Consider the following 14,262-nt stretch of genomic DNA (forward strand, 5'->3'; position numbering starts at 1 on the left):
GAAAAGTGGTGCGCGCCACCCTACCGACCAGAGGACCGAGTCGGAAGCGGTGGTCGGACCCCAGGGGGCGCGCACAGCGCTGCGCGCCGCGCCGGCGGGCTGTCACTGCGACAGGTTACGGTGTGACGCGTTTGAGGCTTTTCTTGGCGCGGTGCTGCTGGCATGGAGTGTTGACGACGAACGGCGCGTTGGGGATGAGCTTGTACCTGTTGTCCCAATTCCGCTGGCTCTGGGCCACCGTCGCCACCGTCCATGCGCTCTCGTCGCGGCCGCCCTACCCGCCGGACCTCGTGAAGCCCGCAGCTCTGAGCCGCTTCGTCACGCAGCGCGCCGTGCAGCAGCAGCTCTACTACTTCGAGCTCAACATGGACGAGACGAGCGGCGACTACCTCGCCGAGCACCTGCGGCCGCCGCCGACGGAGGACGAAGAGGATGGCCGCAGCCCGCCGCTCGACGCCGACTACCACGGCGTCGGCGCGCTGCCGTCCCGAACGTCGTGCGACTACCTCTGCGCGCTCCTCGACGAGGACGACCTCGAGATCGTCGTGAAGAAGCCCATGGGCTGCGCCGCGGGCCGGGGCCACGGCGGCATCAACGGGCTGACGGGCGAGCCCATCAACCGCGGCGCCAACCCCTACCTGAAGCCGCGCTACGTGGAATACGTCTTCGACGTGCGGCCGAAGCAGATCGCCCAGCGCGTCTTCGCGATCCGGGAGCAGGTCGCCGAGGAGTGCGCCGCGGACCTGCGGGACTTGGTCGCGCGCGAGTCGGACGACGTGCGCGAGCGGGCGCTCTACGGCACGGAGGCGCCCGTCTTCGACGACACGCGGCAGGGCGGCGCGGGGCAGCGCGCGTCGCCCTTTCGGGGCGCGACCTACGATCTGATCCTGCAACTCGCGACCGCGGCGACGATCGACGAGCTACTCCGCGAGGACGCGGCGAAGTTCGCGAAATTGGACGCGATCTGGCGCGACTTTCGACCCGGCTTCTTCCAGCACAACCCCTGGACGCGCGGCGACCCGAGCCGGCGGTCGGTCACGCACCGGCTCTTCGAGGCCCTCGTCGGCATCGCGCCGGGCTTCGACGGCGAGAAGCTCGTGTCGGACCCGACGACGGCGGTCGTCCTCGAGCGGCGCGCGCAGCTGGCGCGGGCCTGGGCCGACGCGCTCGGCGACGTCCCCGAGGAGAACGCGCGGTGGAACCGGTGGGCGCTCGAGACGTCCTTCGCGTCGACGGCGTAAGGTATATGCACACTTAAATGTTCAAACAGCATGTTCAAAACGGCGCCGTCGGGCCCCGCGCGCCGGTCCGGCGCGCGCGGGGCCGTCATCCGCGCGGAGAGGGGGGAGCAGGGTCACACCTCCGCCGTCCGGCGTCAGCCGGGCGTCATCGTCCGCGCGAGCGCGAGCGAGTCGCCCGGCTTCGTCACGGCGCGCGCGAGCGGCTCCGGCGCGGCGACGGAGTCGTTGGAGAGGCCCAGCGCGTCGCGGAACTCGTAGCGCAGGTTCTTGTTCATCGTCGCGCCGACGCAGTAGGGCGGGAAGCCCCGGATCCACCGCATGACGACGACGCCGCCGACCTGCGCCTTCACCGTCGACCAGTGGGACGACAGGGGCGCGTCGGGCTTGAAGGAGAAGAGGAAGCCGAGCTGGTGGAAGGGCGCGACGACGGGCTGGATGGCCATGGGCAGCGTGAACTGCAAAAACGTCTCCGCGGATCTGAGATTCATGTCCGTGGCCGCCGCGAGCTTCGGCGCTAACAGCGGCGGCAACGTGAAGACGACGGACATGCCCGTGAGGTCGCGCACGGCCCAGGCGCCGTAGGATTTCGGGGGCAGCGCCGCCGCCGTGGCGCCGCCGAAGATGCGCGCGAACGCCGCGTCCTTCCACATCGCGAGCGACATGTTGCCCGCGAAGACGCTGCTCGTCTTCGCCGCGGCGAGCGACGTCTTCTTGTGCTGCTCCGCGGAGCAGACGAGGTTGTTGATCGTGTAGGTCCCGGCGAAGAGCGCCCAGGCGTACAGAAACTCGGGCCGCCGCAGGGCCCGCGGATCCAGGAAGCCCCGCATCGTCGCCGTGAACGACGCGAAGATGTTGGCCCGGCCGGCCGACGACTCCGTGATGGCCTTGTCGACGGCGGCGACGACGGGCGCGACGAAGACGGCCGACGTGAACGCAGCCGCGAGGTCGCTCCCGACCTCGGCGGCCATGCTTTCGTCGATGGATAAGACCGGGCTGCTGCCTCGTCACCACGGTCAGAATCATTCCGTTCAGAGAAACTGACGGTGAACTGGCAAATTCGACCTTCCTGCGTGTCGCGACGTCGCGATGGGGCTGCCGCGACTCCTCCTCGTCGTCGCCGCTCTCTGCGGCGCCCAGCGCATCCCGGAGCTGCCGAGCCTGCCCGTGCCCAACGAGCCCTTCGCCGTCCTCGAGCACGTGAATTTGAACTCGGGCCGGGCCTGGGACCGGCGCGTCGACGCCTTCTATTTCGAAGTACTGCGCTGCGCGCGCGACAGCCGCGCGTCCCACACGCTGACGCGGACGAACGAGGCGCGCGAGTTTCGCTCGCAGCCGGCCCTGGCGAACCTGTCCTGGGCGAACGTGGGCCTGCAGCAGTTCCACCTGCCGGTCGGCGACGGCATGGAGGACGGGGACGGGCACCACTTCCAGACGATGCGCGGCGAGATCGCGCTCCTCTACGCCCGCGGCGCCCTCGACGACCTGCGGGCGCGCCTCGAGGCCTGGGGCGCGGAGGTCGACGACGAGTTCCGCTTCGAGGGGCCCTTCGGCAACCGGTTCGTCGTCGAGGCCGTCGACGATTCGAGGTCGCGCGAGCTCGTGGGCCCCGTGAAGGGCGTCAGGAAGGGCGGCATGGACACGATGTTCATGGGCATCTCCGAGGGTGTCGGCATCCGCGGCGTCGCCTTCGACGTGCCGACGGGCGCCGCGAAGAAGATCTGCAAGTTCTACGACTTGGTCTTCCACGCGAAAACGACGCTCTCCAAGGGCGCCTGCGCCGTCGCCATCGGCTTCGAGCAGCGGCTCACGTTCACGGACGTCGCCGGCGACGTGCCGGCCTACGACGGCCACCACCTGGCCATCTACGTCAACGGCGACGCGTGGACGGCGACCTACGACCAGCTCTTCGTCCGCGGCCTGCTCTACAACAACCCGCGCTTCCCCCAGTTCAAGTACGACTCGCTCAAGGACGCCCTCGAGCACAACGAGTTCCGCATCCGGGGCTTCCCGGACCTCGACGCCGTCGAGGGCCACGGCCACCCGATCATCTTCGAGCTCGAGCACGAGATACGCAACCTGCGGCACCCGGGCTTCGCGCTCAAGAGCCGGCTCCCGCGCGGGCCGGAGCACGGCTTCTTCGGCAACGAGCTCTAACTACGACTGGGGAGTCCCGAGCTGCTGTGGCGCCGACGGTGAAGCAAGTGGTGAATCTGTGGTGAATCTACCGTGCGGCCTGGAAGAACGCATCACTCCTGCCCGCGGGGCGGAATGGGGCTGCGCGGGGCCGCCGGGATGGCGAACGCCCGGGGCGGGTTCGACGGCGTCCAGGGCTCGAGCAGCGCCTGCGACGACGCGTCGCGCGCCTTCGACGACGCGACGTCCGTGCGGAGCGTGTCCTGGGCGCCGAGCCCCGTGCCGCGGCCCCGCGACGACCGCTGCCGGCGGCGCGCGCGGTCCGAGGGCGGGGAGCCCCGGGCGCCGCCGCCGCTCCGCTGCGGCGTCTGCGCCGGCCCCGTGGCGAGCGGCTACCGCCACGTGCTCGCCTGCTGCGTCCGCGCGGTCTGCCGGAGCTGCCGCGGCGCGGTCCGCGGCGGCCACGTCTGCGGCTGCGGCGTCGCCCACCCGCTGCCCGACGCCGAGATCGTCGCGCGGCTCGAGGCCCACGCCGCGAGGGGCCACGCCGCGGCGACGACGCGGCTGGGCGTCGCGGCCGGCCGCGGCCACTTCGGCCTCCGGCCCGACGCGGCGCGCGCCGCGGCGCGCTTCGACGCCGCGGCGGCCCTCGGCGACGCCGCGGGCCAGTACAACCTGGGCTTGGCTTATTTAGCGGGCGACGGCGTGCGGCTCAACAAGAGCCGCGCGGCCAAGTGCTTCCGCGACGCCGCGGACCAGGACTTCCCGCCGGGCCTCCACAACCGGGGCATGTGCTACGCCTTCGGCACGGGCGTGCCCAAGGACCACGCGCGCGCAATCGAGCTCATCACGCGCGCCGCGGCCCTCGGCGAGCCCAACGCGGCCTTCGCGCTCGGCCAGTGCTACCGCACGGGCACCTTCGGCGTCGCCGCGGACGCGCGCAAGGCGCGGGCCTGCTTCGGCCGCGCCGCGGCCCTCGGCCACCCCGACGCCGCCGCCCTCGTCGCCGGCGACGACGGCGCCGCGTAAGCGTTCGTGTGTTTCCTTTTTTTTTACTAGTAGGTGCAAGCTGGTTCAACATGGTTCACCGTGGGGATATGAAGCCGACATCAATTTTTAGGACCTGGTGGTTGCTTACTTGGTTGCTCGATGGGCTTCCACCTGGGGCAGCTCCGCGTGCTGCTCGGCGCGCTCGTCGCCGCGTCCGTCGTCGGCGACGACGTGGGCGCGTCGCCGTTCCCCTTCGACGTCCAGACCTGCACGGGCATCAGCAGCTCCCAGGAGTGGTGGAACCGGACGCGCGACGCGGGCTACGACGCGAGCGTGCGGCCGAACCACGCCCTGGTCCTCGCGACGGGCCGGGGCGGCCACGGGGACCCGGACGTCGTCGAGATCCAGTTCCGCCTCCTCGAACTCAAGGAGGTCGACTCCATCCGCCGCGAGTTCGCGATCCTCGTCTACGAGCGCATCTGGTGGACGGACCCGCGGCTCGCGTGGTCCGTGGCCGACGACGCGTGCCTCGAGTCGCTCGACATCATGCGCTACGCGGGCGACATCTGGCAGCCCGACGTCGTCGTCGAGAACATCGCGGGCGTGGGCTTCCCCTCCGAGGCGTCGGCGAAGCCGGAGATGCTCGTCGTCACGCGCGAGGGCCGCATCTGCTCGAGCAAGATGATCATGCTGGCGCTGAGCTGCGACATGCACTACGGCCGCATGCCCTTCGACACGCACCGCTGCCCGATCCTCGCCGCGTCCTACGTCCACGGCTCCGCGGACCTGCGGGTCGTCGCGCGCGGCGGCACGCCGGGCGTCGGCGGGAGCGGCGTGAGCTTCTCCTCGGGCAGCCACATCAAGAACCCGATCTGGGTCGTCGCCGAGGCCGAGCCCGTCCACGTATCCGGCGAGAACGTCGTCTACGACACGGACGGCCTGCGGAGCATCCGCCGCGAGTCGATCCTCAGCGACATCGACCAGGACTGGGACTACGTCGAGGCCTCGCTCAAGCTCGAGCGGAAGGCCCGGTACTTTTACGTCAACGCCATCATCCCCGACGCCATCTTCATGATGTTCGTCTACACGGGCTTCTTCGTCGACCGCGCCGCGGTGCCCGCGCGCGTCGCGTGCGTCGCCATCGGCCTCCTCATCGAGCGGACGATGATCAACGGCGTCTACGCCGTGCTGCCACCGATCAGCTACGGCGTCTGGCTCACGGACTACCTGCTGTACTCGCTGCTGCTCATGGCGGCCGCGGCCGTCGAATTCGGCTTCGTCAGCTACTTCGTCGGCCGCGAGAAGATGGGGCACGCGATCCGCGACGCGATCAACACGCACGGCCGGGACATCCTCGCGCGGCTCGACGCCGCCGTCGAAAAGCAGGCGGAGGCCGCGGCGCCCGCGCCGAAGCCCGCGCCGGCGCCCGCGCCGCCGCCGCCCGCGCCGCCGCCGCCCGCGCCGCCGCCGCCGCCGCTGTCGCCGACGGCCAAGTGGGCGGGGATGCTCGCCTGCCGGCCGGAGGAGGCCCAGCCCGAGCCCCAGCTCAGCGCCATCGCCGTCTTCCCCGACGACGTCGAGGCGCGCGCGGCCGCGCGGCGCGCGCCGCCGCCCGCGCGCGGCGGCGACGAGGGCCGCGGCGACGCGCGGCGCGACGAGCACGCCGCGGCCAAGGAGACGCTGACCAAGTTCGACCCCTTCGAGCCCACGCTCGCGCGCCTTGCGCCGCCCGCGCGCATCCTTGTCGAGCGCGTGCGGACGCGCTACCTCGCGGTGCTGCGCGAGGGCCAGTACCGCGTCGGCGAGGAGCAGACGCGGAAGCTCCTCGCGGACTTCAACGTCCGCGTGTCGCAGCGCGTCATGACGCACCTCTGGGACGCGACGCCCCACGGCGACTCCATGGACTTTGACGACTTCCTGCGGCTCCTGCTCGACGTCGACGTCCACGTGGAAGTCGCGCTCCAGAAGACGCACACGACGAGCCTCGACTTCAAGATGCTCCCCCGGTCCCTCCAGCTCGACATCGTCGCGCGCTACGTGTTCCCCGTCGTCGTCATCCTGAAGATGGGCATCTTCTTCGCGCTCGTCTCCTCCTACCCGTCCTGAGCGCGCGCCGAGTCTCTAGTTGAGGTGCAATGTTTCCCTGGGCTTGACGTCCCATCAGCGGGCGCACGATCGGCTCTCCGAGATTGAGTGCACTTTGCTGTTCAAGGTGCCGTCCGAGCGGGCGACGCCACGATGGGCTCGGGCTCTCCCTAGACCAACACCATGAACGACAACACGACGTTCTGGAGCCCGGACCCGTCGCGGCTCGTCGTCGCGCTGCAGCCCGGCGAGCGCGTCGTCGTCGTCGGGTCCGCCTGGCTGCGCTGCCTCGCCGGCGCCTGCGAGGTCCACGGCCACGCGCTCGAGGCCGGCGCGCCGCGCGTGCAACTCCACTCGACGCGGGCGCTGCCGCCCGTGTCGCTGCGCGGCGTGTCCCCCGGCGCGGGCGACGCCGCGGTCCTCGCCGCGGGCCCGGGCTGGCTGCGGCGCGGCGGCGCGGCGGTCGCGGAGCTCGAGGCCTTCGACGCGGCCGACGGCCTGCGGAGCGGCGCGCGCGACGCGGCGCAGGCCTGGGACGACGGGGCGCACCTACCGCGCGCGCGGCTCGCGGGCTGCGCCGCGTTCCGCGTCGGCGAGGACGGCGGCGGCCTCCGGCCGCTCCTCGAGCCGGCCGCGTGGGCCGGCGCGCGCCGGGCCTTCGCCGCGGCGGGCCGGGCGCCCTGCGGCGTCGTCGTCGGCGCCAAGGGCGCCGGCAAGTCCACGTTCTGCCGCCAGCTCCTCAACGGCCTCGGGAGGGCGGCGCTGCTGGAGCTCGACGTCGGCCAGCCGTCCGCGGGGCCGCCCGCGTGCCTGTCGCTGCGCGTGCTCGACGGCCCGCTGCTCGCGCCGCCCCACCTCTGCGCCCGGGAGCTCGGCGACGTAAAGCGGCGCTACTTCTTCGGCGACAACACGCCCCGCGACGACCCGGGCGGCTACCTCGACGCCGCGGCGGCGCTCCACGGGTTGTGGCTTTCCGAGCTCGCGCCCGCGGGCGTGCCCCTCGTCGTCAACACCTGCGGCTGGGTCACGGGCCTGGGGGCGGAGCTCCTCGCGAATGTGATCCGGGCGCTGCGGCCGACGCACGTCTTCGCGGCGGGCGACGCGGCCTTTTGCGCGCGGCGAGGCGCGCCCGTCGCTTCGGCGCTCGACGCGTGCGATCCGCGGCCGCACCTGCGCTGCCTCGGAAACTTCGCCGACGACGGCGAACACAAGCGGCGGCGCGAGTCCGAGGGGGACCTGGCCGCGCGGCGGCCCGCGGCGCCCGCCGCGCGGCGCGCGCTGCAGCTCGCGTGCTACTTCGCCGAAACGCTCGAATTCGGCGACGACGGCCCCGCGGCGCGCAACGGCGCCCTCGCGGACCCGCGCGGCGACGTGGCCGACGCCATCGCGAAAGCGGCGCCGCGCGTCGCGGACTGGCGGCGCCTGAGCGTGGCCTACGTCGGCGGCGCCGCGGACTTCGCGCCGGCGAGCCGCGCCGAGGCCGCGGCGACGCTGCCCTGGTCGCTCGTCGGCCTCGCGCGGAGCGCGGACCTGCCGCGCGACCTCGTCGCCGCCGCCGGCGGCGTGCCCGCGGGGGGCGCGGACGGGCCGGGCGTCTGGCCGCCGGCCGACTGGCTCCAGGCCGCGCCGTGCGCGGGCCTCGCGCTCGTCACGTCCGCGGCGGCGGGCGCCGTGCGGCTCTGGTCGCCCGCGGCGTCGCTCGACGGCTGCGACGTCCTGCTGCGGGGCCGGCTCGCGCCGCCCGTGGACCTGCTGTACCGCGGGCCGGCGCGCCACGGCGCCTTCGCGTTCCTGTCGTCCGAGTCCCTCGACCGCGACGACCTCGCGACGGCGATGAAGTCGCGGTCCAACATCGGGCGCAAGGCCCACAAGGCCGACGCCGCGAGTTAAGACGCTAGCTCATCACGGACGAGAGGCCGTCCATGGAGTAGGTCCGCTTCGCGAGGGACGCGAGCGTCGCGAAGCCGACCTCGGGCCGGTCGACGCCGCGCCGCGCCGCGACCTCCGGCCGGATGAGCTCCAGCCGCCCCGCGAAGGGCCGCTCGCCGTCGTCCCGGTGGTCCAGGTGCCCCGCGACGTCGAGGAACGCCGCGGCGTCGTCGACGCCCCGCTTGAAGAGCTCGAGCATCTCCCGCGGCGTGAACACGACGCCGGCGACGCGCCCCTGCCACTTGGCGTCGAGCGTGCGGTACCGCAGGACGAGCTGGGGCGTCGCCTCCCCGTCGACGAAGAGCGGCGCGTTGTCCGTGACGCCGCCGTCGATCGCGCGGCCGCCGCGGTGCGCGCGCCCGAGCGGTGAGCACGTGATCAGCGGCACGGACCCCGAGGCCATGAGCGTCGTGAAGAGGTCGCCGCGCGACGCGAAGGCGTCGACGCGCTCGTTCGCGCCCTTGGGGGGCGCGTAGGCGCGGACGCGCGTCAGCGACACCGTCAGCGCGCCCGGCGCCGGGAGCTCCGGCAGCCGGCCGCACTGGCGCTCGTAGAAGAGCTCCCAGTAGGGGCCCGGGTGCGCCAGGGGGAAGCGCTGGAGCATCGCGCCGAAGGAGAAGGACCAGCGCAGGCCGTCGGCGATGCCGTCGGACCTGGGCACACAAAGGTCTCGACGCGTGGATGCGTTTCGCGGAACGCGCGCGCGCGGAACAATCACGTTGAAGCGACGTTGAATCACCCGTTCGCGGCGACGCCGTCGGACCAGTGCATGAACGCGCAGAGTCCGCCGGCCGACGCGCCCGCGACTCGCCGCGTCGTGATGCCGTATGTCTTCAAGAAGTAGAGCGCGCCGGCGGCGTACAAGACCTTGAAGCCGCCGCCGCTGCAGACGACGTCCACCTCCAGCGGGAAGTCCGGCGCGATGCGCGCGCGCCGGACGGCGGCTGCTGCGTAGGCCTTGGCGTCGGCGATCTCCGCGTCCCAGCCGTCGAGCAGCCCGAGGAACTCGGCGACGGCGCGGGCGCAGTAGCGGCGATAGAGCATTATGGCTGCGATCGTCAATGCGACGGCTGCCCACGGCAAACGCGGATCCATCGTCACCCCGGATCGACTTCAGCAGCGGCGGTTGATGGGCAAGCTGAAGGGCAATTTTGCCTCAGGCCCAACCGCGACGAGGTGGTGCCCCAAGGAGGCCACGCCGCGCCCAGTCGCACCGCGCGCGCGCCTCCGCCCGCGCCAGACCTCCGCCACCATCGCCGACCGGTCTCCCATCACGTACCGCGCGCCCATGGGCCCGGCGCGCATCGGCGACCTGCGCCTCTACCTCGGCGACCGCCACGACGCCAAGGACCGGTCGCTCCTGCGGTCGTTGAAGATCACCGCGGTGCTCAACTGCACGCCGCCCCGCGACGAGTCGAGCACGGGCTGCCCCAACTTCTTCGAGAAGGAACCGGCCATGCGCTACCGCCGCGTGCCCATCTTCGACACGCAGGCGGAGGACGCGTCGGGCCATTTCGACGGCGCGTGCGACTTCATCGCGTCGCGGCTCCACCACGGCGGCGTGCTCGTGCACTGCAACCGGGGCGTGTCGCGGTCCGCGACCTTCGTCGTCGCGCACCTCATGACGTCCGCGGGGCTCTCGGTCGACGGGGCGCTCGATTTGGTCCGCGAGACGCGGCCGTCCGCGGCGCCGAACGACGCCTTCCTGGCGCAGCTCCGGGCGCTCGAGGCGCGCCTCGACGCGGCGCGGGCCGCCGACGCGAAGCGCACGGGCGCCGCGCCGGCGCCGGCGCCCGCGCGCGCGGCCGGGCCCGCGCGCGGCCCCATCGGCGCGCCCGCGCGGCCCGAGCGCGCGGCTCCGGCGGCGCCCGCGCGGCCCGAGCGCGCGGCTCCGGCGGCGCCCGCGCGACCCGAACGGGCGGCTCCGGCAGCACCCGCGCGGCCCGAGCGCGCGGTTCCGGCGGCGCCCGCGCGGCCCGAGCGCGCGATCGCGGCGCCCGCGCGTCCCGAGCGGGCGCCCGCGGCGGCGATCGGCCCCGCCGCCGGGCCGCCGCCGGGGGCGAAGCGCCCCGCCATCGGCCCCGCGCGGCCCGGGCCCGAGAAGCGACCTAAGCCCTAGTCGTCACGCCGGCGGCGGGCCGTCGAGGTCGCCGAGCGCACTTCCGAGCGCGTCCGCGCTGGGCGCGCGGCTCGGCGACTTGGCGAGGGCGAGCCCCTTGGCGTAGACCGGCGACGGCGGCCGCGCGGCGGCGGGCGCGTTGGTCGCGACGGGCATGTAGATCTTGAGCGCGCGCGGCGAGTCGCGCTTGTCGCGGCCTACAGGTGTGGAATTCAACCACTGGTTTGGGTGGTCCTGACCAAACTTCAGAATTCTCTAGCTCGATCAAATCGAAGTCGATTCGGCTGATTTTTGGACGAATCGATTGCTCTCGTCGAGTTCTCGAAGCACAGCCGAAGAGCTTGCGTCGAAACTGTCGCATATGCGCACATTGAAGTCGGGTTGAATATTTGAATTCCACACAGGTCGCGGCCCGGCGGCGCCGTCGACGGCCGCGCCGTCGGCTTGACGCGGACGACGGCGGGGACGGCCGCGCGGTCCTCGGGCGCGTCCAGGGCGCGCCGCGGCGCCTGGGACGCCGGCGGCGCGGCCGGCGTCGCCGTCGCGGGCCGCGGCGCGCCGCCGCCGTCCGCCGGCTCGACGAGGCGCTTCGGCGGCGCGGAGCAGGGGCGGATCGCCTTGGGCGGCGGGAAGGTCCGCGGCGGCTGGCGCGGCGCGGGCCGCGGCGCGAAGGCCGGCGACGGCGCCGGCGCCTGGGCGGGGATGGGGTGGCGCGACGTGAGCACGATGGGCGAGGGCTTCGGGTGGTCCACTCGCACGTACGCGCGGTCCGCGTAGAGCGACGCCGACTGGCCCCGGACGGCCATGGAGCCGCGCTTCTTCTTCTTCGAGGAGGACCGCGCCCTGGGCTTCTCCGGCGGCGGCGCGGGCGCGGCCGCGGACCCGGCCGGATTCCTCGCGACCAACTTCTCGGGGAACTCCGGGGCCGCGGGCTTCTCGAGCAGCGCGGCGTCCTTCTCCAAAAGTTCCAGGCGCAGCTGTTTGTTCTCGGCCCGCAGCGCGTCGACCTCGCGGGCGACGACCTTCTCCAGGCGCGACTGCACCTCCTCGATGGCCTGGATCGGGTCGAGCGCGTTCCGCGGCGACGTCGCGCGCTCCGCGAGCCGCGCGCGCAGCGCCGCGCCGTCGGCCCGCAGGGCCCGGTTCTCCGCCTCGAGCCGCTGGAGCGCCGGCCCGAACTCCGCGACGAGCTTCGACGACCGCTGCGACTCGCGGTCCGCGCGCTCGATGCGGCCCCGCCAGTCCTCCGCCCTGCGCCGGAAGCTCTCGTCGCGCTCCGCCTCCCGCGCCAGGCACTCCGCGAGCTCCCGCCGGAGCCGCGCCTCGGCGCCCTGGAGCCGCATCTGGTCCTGCTGGAGCGTCTTGCACTTGGCCCGCTCGGCCCTGACCTCCCTGTCGGCCTTGGTCTTGATCTTCGAGATGCGGTCCCGCTGGCCGTCGACCATGGACTTCCAGTTCTTCATGATCGACGTGCCCTGCTGGAGGACGAAGGACTTGCCGCCGCCGGGGTCCACGCGCAGCGCCCAGCCCTTGTTCCGCTCGAGCTGCGCCGCGTTCTCCACGCTCTTCAGGGGCAGCCCCGGGTTCTTCCCGATCAGCGTGTCCCCGGGGCCCAGCCCCAGCTCCTCCATGGCGTCGGCGCCGCCCGTGTTCCGCGGCATCCTCCTCACCGCCGCGCCAACGATGGTGCCATCCCGCCTCGACCTCAATCAGTTTCAAGATTTATCTTCCACGTTGAAGCGGGTTGCCGCGGTCCGCGGCGCGGGCGTCGGCGCTCGCGACGGCGTGCCCCCCCGTCGCGGTGGGATCAGGTATGTGTAAGCCCAGGGACGTCGTTCCGGCTTGGCGGACGCGTCCAAGTTCGGCTCGAGCTGCAACTCGGGGGAAACGTGAAGACGGGGGCGCTCAACAAAAATCATCTCGGGTCGTCCGGCTCATACAGCCTCGCGCGCGCGACGCAGCTGCTTGGGGAACGCCGCCGAAGTGTGTCGAATCGCCTGCCCCGAGGTGAGAAAACGCCGCCCGAGTGTGTCGGAACCCCGCCCTCGAAAGTTTCGCATCATTTCATAGGTGCACCGCCCCGATCGGCGACTCGTGGGCGAGAAGATCGACGCTCCGCACCCCCCCGAACACCCCCGCGAACCCCATGGCCGACGCCGAGACCGACGGCGGCACGCGGTCCGAGAGCGAGCAAGCGAGCGGCGACGAGGGGGCGAGCGGATCCGACGACGCGCCGGAGCCGTCGCCGCGCCGAACGACTCGCCTGTCGGCGAAGACGAGCACCCAGAGCTTCGCGCCGCAGCCCTGCCCGTGGCGCGCCGCGTCCACGGGGTCCCGGGGGCGCCGGGCGGCCGCGCGGCGCCCGCGACCGCCTCGCCTCGCCGCCGGGTCGCGCCGCGACCAACGACCGAGTCCGCCCCGCGCCCCGCGCAGGATCTGCGGCCGCGTCATGGCGCCGGAGCTCCTCGAGGCCCACGCGGAGCGCTGCGCGACCGAGGCCTTCGCCGGCGCCGCCGCGTCGCCCGCGCCGCGCGCGCCGCGGCCGCGCGCCGCGTCGACGGCGTCCGCGCCGGCCGAGACCATCTGGACCGAGCCGAGCGACGACCCGGAGACGCCCCTCGTCGTCACCTTCATCAACAAGGTGCGCCGCCGCGCCCCCCGCCCCCCGTCATCCCCCAACCCCTCGCAGCCGCGGCCCAAGACGCCGCCGCCGAAGAAGCGGCCGCCGCCGCGGGCGAAGGCGCGGCGCGGCCGCGGGCCGCCCGGCGACGCCGAGGTGCTCACGGTCCACGCGGGCATCACCGTCGAGCTCCGCGACGTCGCGGCGGCGAACCCGGCCATGGTGCCCGCCGTCGAGGCCGCGGACGAGAGGCTCCGGCGGCTACCGGAGAGCGCGCTCGTCTTCACGAACGGCCGGGGCGAGCCCGACCTCCGCAAGAACGTGGAGTGGCAGCGCCTCGTCGCCGAGGAGGACGCGCTCCTGCGGTCCTACGCGGGCAAGCGGCGCAAGAAGCCGCAAAGCGGCGACCCCGCGGGGAAGCGCGCCAGGGCCGCGGCGCCGCCGCCGCGGCCGGGGCCCCGCGGCTCCGAGCCGCGGCGCAAGCGCACGCCCGGCGGCGCGGAGCTGCTCCGGCGCCTCGCCGACGCCGCGCGCCTGCCCCGGGGCGCCTACGCCGCAAACGACGGCCGCTGCCGGCTCCTCGCGCGCGTCGCCTACAAAGCGGAACTCGCCGTCGACCAGCCGCCGCGGCCCCGGCCCCCGAAGCCCGTCGTCCGCGCGCCCGCGCCCGCGGCGCCACCGCCGGCGCCGGCGCCGGCGCCCCAGAGTGAGAACGCGGCGGCGCGCGAGTACATCGGCCGCATGCAGCACGTGCACCGCCTCGACGCGTCCGTCATCGCTCGGTTCGCGTCGGAGCTCAAGGACTACCAGGACGGCCGCGGCGACAAGGACGCCATCGTGCGGCGCGTCCACGGGCTGCTCGCGGGCTACCCGGACCTCATCCGCGACTTCTACAACTTCCTGCCGCCGGGCGACCGCGCGGCCGCGCGCGCGGCCGTCGACCAGCCGCCGCCGGGCGCGCGCGGCCCCTACCGCCAGCCGCCCGCGGCGCCGCCGCCCTACCGCCAGCCGCCCGCGGCGCCGCCGCCGGCGGCGGCGCTCATGCCGCCCGTGGTCCAGGGCCGGCCGCCGCCCGCGCGCGCGGCGCCGCCGCCGCCCGTCGACTACCTCGCGGCGCCCGCGCGGCCCGCGTCCGTGCCGACGCT

The 14,262-nt window shown here is 73.8% G+C and overlaps 2 protein-coding genes across 2 annotated transcripts in view; one reads left to right on the plus strand and one right to left on the minus strand.

Annotated features, from left to right (window-relative positions):
• Window positions 1–1,375: 1,375 nt before the first annotated feature.
• On the minus strand, window positions 1,376–1,903 carry AURANDRAFT_65696 (hypothetical protein; the record flags this gene model as incomplete). The annotated part of the gene is made up of 1 exon (XM_009040732.1): window positions 1,376–1,903. One exon carries the CDS (start codon window positions 1,901–1,903, stop codon window positions 1,376–1,378), a length of 528 nt encoding a protein of 175 aa, XP_009038980.1.
• Window positions 1,904–2,327: 424 nt separating this feature from the next.
• The window catches only part of AURANDRAFT_72010 (hypothetical protein), a gene marked incomplete at both ends in the record, with an annotated part of 12,868 nt that continues 933 nt past the window's right edge, over window positions 2,328–14,262 (plus strand). The window contains 11 exons of the mRNA XM_009040647.1: window positions 2,328–3,263; window positions 3,570–4,399; window positions 4,437–4,456; window positions 4,495–6,449; window positions 6,624–8,334; window positions 9,539–10,058; window positions 10,902–11,214; window positions 11,275–11,447; window positions 12,568–12,675; window positions 12,931–13,138; window positions 13,187–14,251. Coding sequence (XP_009038895.1) covers window positions 2,328–3,263; window positions 3,570–4,399; window positions 4,437–4,456; window positions 4,495–6,449; window positions 6,624–8,334; window positions 9,539–10,058; window positions 10,902–11,214; window positions 11,275–11,447; window positions 12,568–12,675; window positions 12,931–13,138; window positions 13,187–14,251 — 7,839 coding nt within the window. The remainder of the gene's footprint in view (window positions 3,264–3,569; window positions 4,400–4,436; window positions 4,457–4,494; window positions 6,450–6,623; window positions 8,335–9,538; window positions 10,059–10,901; window positions 11,215–11,274; window positions 11,448–12,567; window positions 12,676–12,930; window positions 13,139–13,186; window positions 14,252–14,262) is intronic.

The sequence above is a fragment of the Aureococcus anophagefferens genome (assembly GCF_000186865.1).
Source record: "Aureococcus anophagefferens unplaced genomic scaffold AURANscaffold_16, whole genome shotgun sequence".
In the NCBI taxonomy this organism is placed as follows: Eukaryota; class Pelagophyceae; order Pelagomonadales; family Pelagomonadaceae; genus Aureococcus; species Aureococcus anophagefferens.